Raw genomic sequence first — 14,452 nt, 5'->3', positions numbered from 1 at the left:
CCCTTTTTAGGAAATCACGGGCATAGTGAGACTAAAGGATTGGTAGGTAATTAACTCTGAAATGGAATCCTTGGCTACAGCCACTGTTACCCTGGGGCAGAGGAATGAGAGTGGGAGAAAGGATTTCTCTATTTCTATATGTGAGGAATTTTTTTTTTCCTGGTGCCACTTCTTTAGCTGGAGTCTTTCCTGTTCAAACCTTACCTTGAATATGCCGCCAAGCTTCATAATGATTAACAGGTTTGTATAGAAGCTTCTTGGATTTGATTGGTCCATCCCCAAAGTAAGGCTCAGAGCTGATGTTGATGACAGCGAAATTATGTCCAGTGTCAATCACGTTTGGGGCATTCAGGGGTTTTGGAAGAACTAAACAAAATTTTCAACAACCAGATTAGTCTCTAGAGTTTGATTATCGTACTTTGGTGAGGATAGAGGAGGGGTAATCTTACATTTCCAACAAAACCCTCTAGAGGCAAGTGCATAGGGAAACGGTAACAGCAGACAGAACAAAAGACAGGCAACGGAGTCTGACACCTGACAGACTGTTGGTGACAACTGAGTAAACCCTGTGATAGCTCTGTGGTTTCTTAGGGCCATAAGCTTCCCGTTGTTGCTCAAGCCCATGGCGCACATGCACACAGACCCAGTCAGCCTGCAAATGACAAAGAACGACTCCTCTACTGGGGGTACTAGAATACTCCTCGTACATCTTGATCATGGAGTATTTGTAATAGAAAAATTAGACTGCGCCTGCGCACAGTAGCTGCCATAGAGCATGCGTAATGATATGCAGAGTTTTTAGAAGTTCCCCGTCTGTTCTCAGAACCTTTCATGACTATATCACCCGCTCGTTATGACTACCTATAAACAGCAGAACTCCCCTACGTCTACCCAGGGCAGCTCAGATCCTGCACTCTGCCCATCCCCTTTCAGTGTGTACTTTGGCTTTGCAATAAAACTTCTTCGGCTATTCTCTGACTCCTTGAATTCTTTCTCATGAGGAAGTCAAGGACGTGGCACTGGCTGGTGGTTGAGGTCTCAGGGCTCGAGAACTCCCCCAGTCTTCCGCATCACTCAGTTCTCTGTTCATATTCAAAGCAGTCGCCTGCGCTGTGATCGCCTGGCTTTGCTCTTGCCCCTCCAACCCCCTATCCACAAAGTACTTCTTAAAATATGATCACTCCTCTGCTCAAGACCTTACCATGGATTCCCATCATGTTTAGAATAAAATCTAAAATTCATACCATGACCTGTCAGGCCTTGCACGATTGAGCCCCTGCCTCCTCTTCCCCTCACCCAATACCCTCCAGTGCCACTGACCTTTCTTTTTATTTTATTGTGTATTTTTTTTTAATTTTAAATTTAAATTCAATAAGCCAACATATAGTACATCATTACTTTCAGATGTAGTGTTCAATGATTCATCAGTTGCAGTGCTCATCACATCCCATGCCCTCCTTAATGCCCATCACCCAGCCCCTGAACTTTCAATTTCTCCAACAATGCAACAAGCTCCTTTCTGTTTCAGGTTCTTTGTAAATGTTGTTCCCCTGAAAGCAATGCACCAGACCTCTCACCTTTCTCTGTTACCTCTTAACTGATCATTCAGCAATCAGCTCTGATGTGATTTCTTCACAGAGGCTATACCCCTCAGTTAGGCTTCAAAGAACTTAGTCTTTTCCTCCATTGCAATTTTCATAATTTATTAGTCTTAGAGATTTTGTGTGAACATTTGATATTGGTCTTCCTCTAGACCATGCATGTTCTCTCTATCCTTTCCTTTCTTTCCTTTCTTTCCTTTCCTTCCTTCCTTCCTTTCCTTTCCTTTCCTTTTTTCTTTCTTTCTTTTTTTGACTTAGAGCAACACAAATTTATTCTTACAGTTCCAGAGGTCAGAAGTCAGACATGGGTCTCACTGGGCTAAGATCAAGGTGTTAGTAGGGCTGTAAGGGAGCTCAAAGGGAGACTCTATTTCCTTGTTCTTTCCAACTTCTAGAAACCACCTGCATTCCTTGGCTTGTGGCCCCTTCCTCCATCTTTAAAGTCAACAACGTCATGTATCTTGAACCCTTCTTCCACTGTGATCACTTTCTGACAATAGGTAGGTAAAATTCTCTGCTTTTAAGGACTCATCTGATTAGAGTGGGTCCACCCAGATAATCCAGAATAATCTCCCCATCTCAAAGACCATGTATTCTCAATAGGATGAAATAACACCCCCATGTAGGTTAAAATTAATTCTTGCAGGATTGAAAAAGCCTCAGATATTACAATGGTTTGTGGCCTTCCAAAGAGCCACAGTACATAAACAGATACGCAGTACATTCATGATATTAACATTTTATGGTGAGGGGAGGAGAATTTGGGAATAAATTTCTAAAGGGGCTCCTTGGTGAGGGGATAATGATCGAAATGTGGTAAAACACTGCAATGGACTCTAAATTCCATTAGGTAAAAGACCATGTAGGTTTACAGATGCTGTATAAGTGTTTGTCAATTGAATTTCTAGTGAGTTCTATAGCTCCATCAGCCCATCCTTCTTAAAAATGCATACCTGTTTTTTTTTTTTTCTCCCCAAGGATGTATGCTACGTAACATAGAATCTTTCAGATTCTGCCAGTGTTTTTACTTAGGGCAGTTCCTGAGAAGAGTGCACTTCTGTGAGTAAATTCATTTGTTAAGTCATACTTCCCTTGTACGATCAAATAAGACCACCTGTTTGCTTAAACCAGCAAATGCTTATTTTATTGTAGCTATTAATGCCAGGATCTTGTAAAAATGATACTTTTGTAAGCGTGAAACAAACTGCTCCAAAAGCTTCCTCTTAGTAATTTATCATTTTATTTTTTGTCTTTTAGTAATTTGTATTGAGATATACATATTATAAAGTGCAAAAATCTTAAGTGCATTTAGCTCAAGGGACTTTACCTGTGCACACACCCATGTAACCATTACCCGGATTGAGACGGGGAACGTTTCCAGCCCCCTGAAAGGCACCCTTGTGCCCCTTCTCTGTCAATAGGGAACTATTATCCTGGCTTTTGTCACTATCATTTAGTTTTGCCTGTTCTTTAACTTTGTATAAATGGAATCATAAAGCATGTATTTTCGTTTGCTCTTTATTATGTCTATGATATCCATACTATTGCAGGAATTCTCTTTTATTGCTGTTTAATATTCCACTGTATGATGTTACGAGCTGAACTGTGTTACCCCAAAATTCTTATGTGGAAGTCTTAATCCCCTGTACCTCAGAAGGTAACTCTATTTAGAGAGAGGGTCTTTAAGGAGGTAATGAAGTCAAAGTGAGGTCATTAGGGTGGTTCCTAATCCAAGGCAACTATTGTCCTTATAAGAAGATTAAATTAGGACACACACACAATGGGAAAACCATGTGAAAATACGGGGCAAAGACAGCCATTTATGAGCCAAGGAGTGAGGCCTCAGGAGAAATCAACTCTGCTGACACCTTGATCACTTACCTAGCCTCCAGAACGTGAGAAAATAAATTTCTGTTGTTTAAGCCACCGCGTCTGTGGAACTTTGTATGGCAGCCCTAGCAACCCATTAGGTATGAATACACCACAATTTATTTATCCCTTATAATGTGGACGGATAATTGGGCTAATTTCAGTTTGGGGCTATTATGAATAAAAATGCTCTGAACATTGAAGACGTCTTTTTGAACATATACACTCATTGCTTTTGAGCTTATACTTAAGAGAATTGCCAGGTCATAGGTCTGTGTATGCTTAACTTTGGCATATATTTTCAGTTTTCCAAAGGGGTTGTACCAACTTGTATTCTGGTAGTAAAAGCCTTGCATCTTTTTTTTTTTTTAATACTATGATTAAAGATATTGATTAATTTACCTAATGGCAATTTTGATTTTATATCTATCAGTAAATATGACATGAAGAGGTATCAATAACTTAGTATAACAGATGCTTCTATGCGTTGATGTTGTGTGCTGTGTCTTCCACTAAAAAATAAAAATTAGAACCACTGACTCTTCTGAATCTTAGCAACATAGTTTATTTTTGACTTATTTATTTTCCATGGGCAGCAAACATTCCAAGAAGCTTAAAAATAAGGTAATTTGTCTTGTTTGCATATCATTTCCTTCCTTTCAAGAACATGCAAGATATAAGAAATTGTTTTGATCATGTGAATGTTCTACTGAATAAAACAGATCAGGGCTTTTTCCAGTAATTCCAAAAAATACTAAAGATTCTGTGGCAGTTTATGTGGATGCTCAGGGTAGAGAATCCCAGTCTACAAGGCTGTATTTAGGTTAATGTTGTTATTGGTCTCTTAAAAAAGATTATGTTCTGGGCATTTACCTTACTTCATTTATGGAAATCACCTCTCGGATAGCCCAAAGATTCCTCATCAAGTAACAAAATGGGTAAAATACAAGTCAGCGTTTGTTATCTTGCTTCCTAAACTTTAACACAGGAGACTCAGAAAACGAAATGGTCTAGAAAAGATGGTGCAGTATTTGGAGCCAGGAGACCCAGGTTCAAAACTAAGATTTACTCCTTAACAGATGTGATACCTTATACAAGTTAACTAAACCCTCTGAACCTGTTTTCTGACTGGTAAAGTGTTGATAACAGTATCTGTTGCAAACAGTTCTTATAATAATTAAATAAGATGAAGTATGTGAGGTACTTAGCCCAGTGCCTTTCTACAAAATATGTCCGAGAGCCGTTAGCTGTTTTTGTCTAAATGGCCTCATAAGAAACTTCCAAATTTAAAATTCCTTGTGGTATCTATGTGTACCAGCCAAGCTAACTCGGATTTACCTCCACGTTCCTTCTCCCCATCAAGCCACAAATGTATAGCCATCTACTTAGATTAATGTGCATTTTGAAATACTAATTCATAGCAGGAAGAATACTCACAATGCTGAACATGTGAAAAAAAATTATTCATGTTCATTATATAGCATAGCCTGGGCTTCATAATAAGTGAGTAACTCTCAAAGTATTTTCCAACTTATTTTGTACAATAATGAATAGGAAGTCACAACAATGATGAAGCCAACTTTTCATGTACTATAAACACTACTAGACATGTTGTGCCAGACACAATTCCAGGTGTTTTGCATATTTAACAAATCTTCACAGTAACCCTGAGAGGTAGATGAACTAAACTTCATTGTCAAATAAGGAAAGGCTCAGAGAGGTTAAACTCATTTGCTCAGGGCTATACACAAGGTTTCTAGCTATCAGGGACAAAAACCAAAGCCAGGGCTATGTGACTCCAAAGGTCATCTACTTAATCCCTCCTTTCCATTTTCATGCATATAAAAAAAATTTTAAGGCGTAGTATCCTAGAAAATATCCAAAAAGTCATTTTAGTGTTCAGATAACATTTCTATCTGGGAGCAGCACCCAATGATACATAAACACAGTGCATTGAGGATGCAAGCTCTTCCTCTAGAAAATGGAGCTTACCTTTAACAGAAATGTTGAAAGGCTTTTCCACCATCCCAGCCACTGTGTTCACACTGCAGACCCAGACTCCTGAGTCAGGGGGGAGGATGCGGTGGATGGTGAATGTGGCCACTGACACATGACTCGTAAGGTTGAAGTCTTTTGGCTGGAAGGGTCAAATACAAATAAAAGCTTCTAGGGAGGCATAAACACACGAAAGGTCCATAACACTGACCCCATCTCATTGTTTGATAAGAAGTTTTCTAGGAGAGATTAAGAAGCCAAATGCAACACTAGTATAATCATTGGCTTATTTCCAAAGCTATTGTAGTAGCCCTGAAAGTTTATATTGGATTGATGCCCTCTCAGATCCTGCTGTTGTGTTTGTGTGTTCGGGAGTGTGGGGTAAACACTTACAGGCTAGGAATCTAATTCCTTTAAACTGCTCTGGTAACATTTGTCCCTTCCCTGTTTAATACAGAGATGGCTGGGTGAGAGGACAAAATGGCTTCCCAAAATAATTGAGGAGCTATCGAGTGGAGTATCGTGGGAAAGATCAGGGCTCTGAAGACACATGGACCTCAATTCACATCCCTACTCTGCCACTCTTGACCGATTCCTTACTCAACTTCACCCAGCCAATTTCCACTTCTATAGAAAGGGGACAGGGAATATTAAGCAGCATGAATACAGCACGGTTGACCCTCACTAGATGGTAGCTGTTACTTCCATTAACTCAGGAAAAGGCCAACAAGATTTTAAGAAGCTCTCGGTTGGCTTCACTACCTAATGAGTTGTTTAAGTGGAATCAGGAATATCTGATGTGTAGAAACCAATAATGGCACATTCTACATATCCCGCCCCCAGGAGGCCAGGGGCATCTACCCTCTTGTCAGGTTGATTTTCAGTCATCTTTGAGAAGAAAAAAAAAAAAAAAGATAACCATTTCAAAATGCTTAGATAAGAAAATACATCAACTTCCTGAGGATCTCTGGTGACACAGAGAATTTTGGGGAACTCCTTTCTGTGCTGCATTCGAGACTGTTGGGAGAGAGAAGGGAAGCATATTGAAAAGTTGCTTAGTCCTTTCCAGCAAAGAAAAATTGCTTGGACAACACCCTAATCAGTGCTGAGCACCAGCAACAAGGGCAGAGTGAAGAGGTCAGGGGCCCGAGGAATGTATTCAGATCCAGGGGATTCCATGGTTTATGGTTTCTGAATGGGAAGTGTGAGAGCAGATCTATATAGAATCAACCAAATTAGGCTGAACTCCCCTCTTTTATACTCTGCTAATTTTTGTTCCAAAGAACACAATAGAAGTAGACCAGTCATCAGAGTTCCATTTCCTGATAGCACGTGGTAGGTAACATGAGAATCTCCTGCTGATTCATGGGGCCACACCTTGCCACACCCTTTGGTGGCCACAAGACCACCTCATTCTTCCCGATATGAGAAGTTAGAACACGGGGATATACCGTGAGGAGCAGAGTCTGCATAGGCTAACGTATACCTCTCAACACACACAGTTGGAAAGTTCTGCGGGATGAGTGCGATCGGCGGCACTCAGCGTCCTCAATTCCACTGTGGTGGTCTCTTTCCAGCCTTGCCCTGGGGTACTGGCCAGGCTGCAGTGACTCTGCTCTACCTCCCCAGGGACACGGCATTTGGTCCAAGGTAACAACACTGGCTTCGGAGGATGCAAGCCCCGGCGTTGGATCCAGCCTGTAGCGAGGGGATTACCCACTGAAAGCATCTAGTGGTGTGAGGAGCCAGATTAAGAATAACTCTTACATGGAGCACTGTCCCATCTGGCTTCACGAGAGTCATTTCTTCATTGGCAGGTAGTGGCCAGCCAGATGCTTTGCAGATGGGGTTAAATTTACCACTGTTTACTTCTATGTGATCCGGCAAATCCTCTATCTTTGGGATCATCCTTGGCGTGCCTGCATGTGAAAAACAGCTCTGTGAAATCTAATCTTTGACACAGCAGCGACAGTAATAAAAGCAGCTACAATTTGGCAAGTCACGTCCCAGGTAAGAACCTTGCAAGTATTATATTGTTTTACCATCACATAATAAATTTGTGGGGGAATGCTACTGTGGTCCCCATTTTACAGATGAGGACACTGAAGCTCAGAGTCCAGAATCAAGCTCAGATCTGTATGAATCCAGAGTCCTCACTCTGCCTTAATGCCGTGCTCCCCTCAGTGGATCTGGGATGGACAGTCTCTATATTAAAATGATCATCATGGGGCGCCTGGGTGGCTCGGGCGTTAAGCGTCTGCCTTCAGCTCAGGTCATGATCCCAGGATCCTGGGATTGAGACCCGCATTGGGCTCCCTGCTCCATGGGAAGCCTGCTTCTCCCTCTCCCGCTCACCCTGCTTGTATTCCTGTTCTCGCTGTCTCTCTCTCTCTGTCAAATAAATAAATAAAATCTTTAAAAATAATAAAATAAAATAAAATAAAATAAAATAAATCATCATGACCACATCTTCCCTGGCCTTACTTTTCAGCTCCTTTTTACTTTTTAAGAGAATGTTAACAAAAACAAAAGCAAAAACAAAAACTAGGTCCTCTTTGACTCCGCAAACAATCCCATGATATTGCTGACCAACATGACCCTCCATTTTGACATACAAGACATAGCGCATTGAATCTGCAAGTAGCAAGTGATGAAAAACATTCACACTTACATGTAGGAGGTGAAGTGGAATAGAACTACTCCCTCAGACTGTTTCTAGGCAACAACCCAATCACAAGTGTTGCCACCAATACTGAAAGACAACGTCTCTGATATCAACAGGCTATCAAGACTCCTTGCCTAATACCTACATTGTAGAGAAGGAATAATCCTGAAATATAACAATTTTATTCTGAATTGTAGGGTCTTAGAGAACCTCAGACCCTTTGTAACTACATGTGAGACACAGTAGAAAACAGTTCAGCACTTAGTGAAGACTGGGGGTATTGGAAATGCCCCCCAAGAGCAGCAGGGACTTACAAGCTGTTGGACACTTGGCGGTGGGGGGGGGGGGGGGTGGGGTGAGGGTAGGCAGGGCCACGGTAAACACAACATTCATATTTTATATTGATGTCCTATTTCCCGGGCCTAGAACGCAATGCGTAAAGGGTATGGAGCAGGAAGGAAAGAGGTCTAAGAACTGTAAGGGTAATTCCTTGACCGGTCTGTAGACTTGAAGGGACTGTGATTAGAATCTACCAGATTTTTCGGTTTAAGAAATTATTCGAGTAGGAACTTTAAAAAGGGCTTTGACACTTTGAAGGCAGTTAAGTCTTTCCTGCACTGTCGCCTTGCATTTCCTGCAGTCCGCCGGAGGTGAAGGTGGGTGCACAGGTGGAGATGGAGAAGAAGCGGGGAGGAGGGGGGCGCGGAGCTGCTCTCTGAAAGCCGGGGGCCTGGATCTAGGTCTGAGGTGCTCACCCCTTTTGCAACTTCAGGCTCAGAAAAGAAAAGCAGGCATGAAATTGAAAATTCAAATCCTTCAGCTTGTTAGCTGCCTATTTTCAACCCAATCCTCCAACAGCCCCAAGGCCTTTCCTTCCCTTCCTAGACCCTCCCAGGTTCCTGCCCTGCGGCCAAAAGTCTGAACACTGGGGGAAGAAAGTGAACACGTGAAACTAAGCCAAAGCCTTTGAGAAAACAATTGTTGGTATTTTCCTCCCATATTTGTTCGATTTTTAAAATGAACAGAGAAAAAGCCGTAAAGGTCTTGGTCTTGCTGCTCTGAGTGTAGATTCCTTTCTGTAACATTTAGATTTGTAGGATCGGAAAAGTAATATATGTTCATTATTTTTACATTTTGAAAATATGTAAAAATGTGTTTCTTTTAATTTTAAAAAGCATATTCTAGGGCAGGAATGAGCAAACTTTTTCCGTAAAGGACTAGACAGTAAATATTTTCAGCTTTGCAGGCTGAAAGTTCTCTGATAACTACTCAACCCTGATGTCATGTGCAAGCAGCCATAGATAATAAGTTCTAAACGAATTAGTGTGGCTCTGTGCCAATCAAATTAACAATAGACAGTAGGGAAATAAAAAGGATAAATGCTACAATACAGTTAAACCTCAAAAACTGTGTGGTCAGTGAAAGAAGCCAGCCACAAAAGACCACATCATGTGTGATCCCATTCACGGTTTATGAAGTATCAAGAATAAGTCAACCTATAGAGACAAAAAGTAAATTCATGGTTGCCAGGGGTGAGAGGAGAGGAGAATGGGAGTTACGACTAATAGGTACAAGCTTTCTTTTGGTATGGCAGAAACATTCTAAAATTAGATTGCGGTAATGGTTGCACAACACTGTAAATATACTAAAAATCATTCAGTTGTACATTTAAAATGAATGAACTTCATGGTATAAAAATGATATCTCAATAAAGCTGTTAAAAAAAATAGCAAACTGGATTTGGTCTGTGGGTCAGAGTTTGCGGACCCCTGGCTCTACGGTAATTTCTGAACTAGAATTACTTAAAATTTCATTTTGAGGCTTCATCTTTTCTCTTTTTGCTTCTTTTTTATATCTTTCTTTTCAAAAATATCCTTTGTCCAAATCCCTCCAAAGTAGTTCTTCCCTGTTGTACGTATCCTGGGAAAAGATCGTTCCCAGGGAAGGGAGCAGACGAGGTAGGCAGAGCCCCCGGCTAGCCAGTCGTCACTCTCTGTGCCACAAAGAGCACGTGGTTTATTCCCAGTGGAAGGAGAAATGAAGGCCAGTAGGAGGGCCTGTAGCAAAGAATAAGAATGTTGTCCTTTAGGACTTGGGATATATCCTTCCCAACTTCTGGATGGAAACAGAAGGGGCTTGAGGAATTTGGCCTGCTGGGGCAAGAACTATAACCAGCAAAGCTCAGTTCAGACATGCTAAACGTGGCCCTAAGTACAGTGTTACCTTGCTTTACCTTCATTCTCACACTGGAGCCCTTGGCGTTCTGGAGAGCAGAGACATCCTTGGAACCGATCACACAGCTCCCCGTGGGTGCACCTGCAACTAAGCTTACAGTCTGGCCCGTAATAACCCGGCTGGCACGCTGTGAACCAAGACACCAGAACCATTGTTAACAGAGACGAAGGGAGAAAACTAAAGCTGTGGGTGGCTAGGAGCTGAAGTTAGTACTGCCTCTGTGAGGCCCACAGAAGAAAAGATCTTCCTCTATTTTCAAATCCCAAATCCTGTCCGGATTGGACCTCAGAGCTCTGCTATCTACAGCCCACTGAAAAAAAAAAAAAAACAAATCTCTATGGCCTTCCAACTCAAAGCGTGTTCTCAAAACCAGCAGCATGAGCACCATCTGGGAGTTTTGGGAAATGCAGACCTCAGGAGCCAGTCCAACACCTATGGAATCAGAGTCTGTGTTTTAATAAGAACCCCAGATGATGTGCTTGAGAAGCACTTTCTATAAGGTCCAGAGTCTTAATTATAAAAGCGTCATTAACTTGGGATGAAAACATCTGTGATTCAAAACCCTGTAGCTCAGCCCTGGACAGCTGAGTGAACAGTCCAGGTACCTCCCACGCTATTATCTCCAGCAAGCTAGATCTCCTTGGTATACCTGCTAGAACATTTTTTGTTCAAGGGTATGATCGGCACATACCTTCATTGCATTGCAGACCCTGCCAACCTGCGGCACAGGAGCACCCATAGGGGTCTGGGAGACAGAACACATAGGACTTGCATCCCTCTGGTCCACTACACCTTTCTTTACAAGTTCTGCCAAATGTGTGCAGCTCACAAGCTTTGAGGGGGGGGGCAGAAAAAGATGATTCAGCGTCAAATATTCAACCCCTTGAAATGTATGCATCTTCTTTTACGGGTCTCCCCTAGACTAGTGAAGATGGAAAATAATCCAATCTCAGCTGTGGCGTGGACAGCGTTACAGTGATTGGCAATAGAGAACCTTTAGGAAAGGGTACCTTTTTCCAATTCACACCGAGGTCCCACAGGGCCTAACATGGGCCATTTAGTTTCTGTTCCCAGGGGTGTACAGAGTTAAAATTCTATATCCAGCAATGATGGCTTTTTATTTTTTTTAATTTTATTTTATTATGTCATGTTAGTCACCATACATTACATCATTAGTTTTTGATGTAGTGTTCCATGATTCATTGTTTACGTATAACACCCAGTGGTCCATCCAGTACGTGCCCTCCTTAATACCCATCACCGGGCTAAACCATCCCCCCCACCCCCCGCCCCTCTGAAACCCTCAGTTTGTTTCCCAAAGTCCATAGTCTCTCATGGTTTGTCTCCCCCTCCGATTTCCCCCCCTTCATCCACAACTTACTCATCAAGCGCTCTTGACTTACCCTTCTCACAGGTCTTCCCCATAAACCCAGGTGGGCAAATGCATTCTCCTGTATCTTCGTGGCAGACACCATTGTTCTTACACTCAGTGCAGACACGGTTACATTCAGGTCCCCACTTCTGAGCTTCACATCCTTTTAAGGAAAACAAGGCTCTGGTGAGTAGAGCACACTCACTCCCCAAACCTTTACTGAGCACCTACAACATGGCAGTCATTTTAGCGGACACTAGTAAATGAAGAGAAACAAAATACAATCTCCTAAAAGCTAACAGTCTTCTGTGGGAAACAGACATGGAAACAGGTAATAAGGATAGAAACAAAGACAAGGAGGGGCACCTGGGTGGCTCAGTCAGTTAAGCATCTGCCTTCCACTTGGGTCATGTTTCCAAGGTCCTGGGATCAAGTCCCACATCGGACTCCCTGCTCAGCGGGGAGCCTGCTTTTCCCTCTCCACCTTGCTTGTGCTCTCTGTTGCTATCTCTGTCTCTCTCTCTCAAATAAATAAAATCTTAAAAAAAAAAAAAGACAAGGAGTACCTAATCCTGTCTTGGGGATAGAAGAGGGTATAAAGGAAGGCATCCCGGAGGAGGTGGTATGTGAGAGAGGAATCTGCATGACCACATAATCAGCAAAGAAGATAGGCTGCAGAGTGTGTTCCAAGCAAAGGTGAGGCAGGGAAGGAAAGCCTGGCATTTTCCAGAGCTGCAGGTATGATCAGAGCTAGAACGATGGTTTTCCAAGTGTGATCCCTGACCAATAGCTTCTTCATTACCTGGGAATCTGCTACAGATGCAAATCTCAAATCTCAAATTGCATCTGAATTGGAGGTGGCCTAGCAATCTATGCTTGCCAAGTCCTCCACGTAATTGTGATGCATGCCAGAGTGTGAGAACCTCTGGTCTGCAGTCTGTAGAGACAAGATTCAGCTCAGAAGCGAGCAGAAGCTGGTAGCATCCACCTGTTTTCAGGTAAAAAACATACAGGACGTGAAAGAATATACATAAAACCTAAAGTACAAGGAATGGTAAAAGGGTTCTAGATTCTTATTTCCTAGATACGTCTTTCTAACATTTGGTGATTTTAGATGGTTTTTTGGGTCCAAGGACACCTTCTGATATAAGGAAAAAATGCAAGGGGGTTGGCATGACCTTTTGTGGTCAGGGATTTAATTTCTCATCTGAAAGGAACTAGTGTCTTTGTCCCTGAATGTTAGTCTCACGGTGGTAAGCTTGGACCTGTGCCTACAGCTGATGTAACTTTATAATTTCTTTGGCAAGAATTCCTGGTTATCAGTATTTTCTCTAAAATAATCAGGAAGACTGTCTACACAGACCCTTTCTTACAGACTTCCATTTAATAGATAAAGCTACAAAATGTCTAAAAGTTAATATTTACATGCCTTAATATATAAAGGGAAAAATACTTCTGCACAATTAGTGATTTCTTGAGAGCCAGACCACAGGTTATTTGCACGTGTTGAAAACTAATGATGGCAGCCCATGGAGAAGAAAATGGGCTTCCTGTTACATTAAACTATGTCTCTAGCTCTCTACTTATCTATAGACCTTTCCCAGCTTCTCCCTCAGCCTGGGAAAGACAATAGAATAAAGCTTGAAGGGAAAACTGGAGTGACCTCCTGGGGATGGAGAAGCTAGGAAAAGAGTTTGTTGATAAGCAACAAGATGTAATCAGGCTTCTGTGATTTTCATCAAAAGCCCTGAGTTTTTATATTTTAGGAAACCAAATATTCGTGAATACGGAGAGAAATCCTATAAACTCATTGGTTGTTTAAGAAACTTCTTATCCTTGTATTTTCATACCAACACAATGCTGGGCACAGAGTTATGTTCAATATATATTTGTTGAATGAACAAACAAATGAATGAATATAATGCAAAGAAAAAGAATAACTATTCATGAGTTAGAGATTCCAAACATTAGAGAATGACAGAGCAGCCCAAATACTGAGACCTGAGTTGTTTAATATCATGAATACTTGGTATAGCGAGGAAAATCCAAGGCAGTTTTTTCTTTCTATAAATCAATTTCTTATAAAAACTAATGGTTGATAGTTACTCCCCACTTTGTTAGTTGTAAGGGGGGGGCAGAGTGTTTACCAGTTCTAACTAGTGAATGTTAGATGTTATTTATTTATTTATTTGAGAGAGAACACGAGGGGTTAGGGAAGAGCGGGGGGTGGGGGGGGGGAAGAATCTTAAGCGGGCTCCGTGCTGAGCGCAAAGCCCAACGAGGGGCTTGATCTAATGACCCTGAGATCATGACCTGAGCTGAAATCAACAGTCGGGTGCTTAACTGACTGAGCCACCCAAGCGCCTCACAGGAGACTTAATGTTTAACTAGATATTAGACCAATCCAGAAGGCACAACTCATCCCCATGTATCAGATACCTTTAAGGGAGACTGCCCAGCTCACTGTGATGCCCCCTTTTAATGGGAAGGAAGCTGCTACTCAAGTGTGAAGTCCTAGAGAGCACTGTGGTATGCGGTTCCACGGTTGGCTATGGCTCACTGGTCTAGGCCAGGAGACATCTGACATATATTAGGGCAATCTGATTCTTTATCCTGGGAATTCAAATTTAGTAAGTAAAAGAAACATTGCTGAAGCACAGGTAGGGTAAGAGTAGCCTCCTAGAGAGAAAGTCCATCCACCCCCACCCATGCTGA

The 14,452-nt window shown here is 42.0% G+C and overlaps 1 protein-coding gene across 2 annotated transcripts in view; it reads right to left on the bottom strand.

Annotated features, from left to right (window-relative positions):
- TEK (TEK receptor tyrosine kinase) overlaps window positions 1-14,452 on the bottom strand; it is a 93,129-nt gene that overhangs the window by 27,545 nt on the left and 51,132 nt on the right. For both annotated transcript variants that reach the window (XM_036106368.2, XM_036106369.2), the window contains exons 5-10: window positions 11,769-11,900; window positions 11,057-11,197; window positions 10,364-10,492; window positions 7,233-7,384; window positions 5,463-5,607; window positions 205-366 (exon numbers count right to left, since the gene is read on the bottom strand). In XM_036106368.2, the coding sequence (XP_035962261.1) occupies window positions 205-366; window positions 5,463-5,607; window positions 7,233-7,384; window positions 10,364-10,492; window positions 11,057-11,197; window positions 11,769-11,900 (861 nt within the window). The remainder of the gene's footprint in view (window positions 1-204; window positions 367-5,462; window positions 5,608-7,232; window positions 7,385-10,363; window positions 10,493-11,056; window positions 11,198-11,768; window positions 11,901-14,452) is intronic.

Source organism: Halichoerus grypus, chromosome 14 (assembly GCF_964656455.1).
Source record: "Halichoerus grypus chromosome 14, mHalGry1.hap1.1, whole genome shotgun sequence".
Classification (NCBI taxonomy): domain Eukaryota; kingdom Metazoa; phylum Chordata; class Mammalia; order Carnivora; family Phocidae; genus Halichoerus; species Halichoerus grypus.
This window is presented reverse-complemented; position numbering and strand designations above follow the sequence as displayed.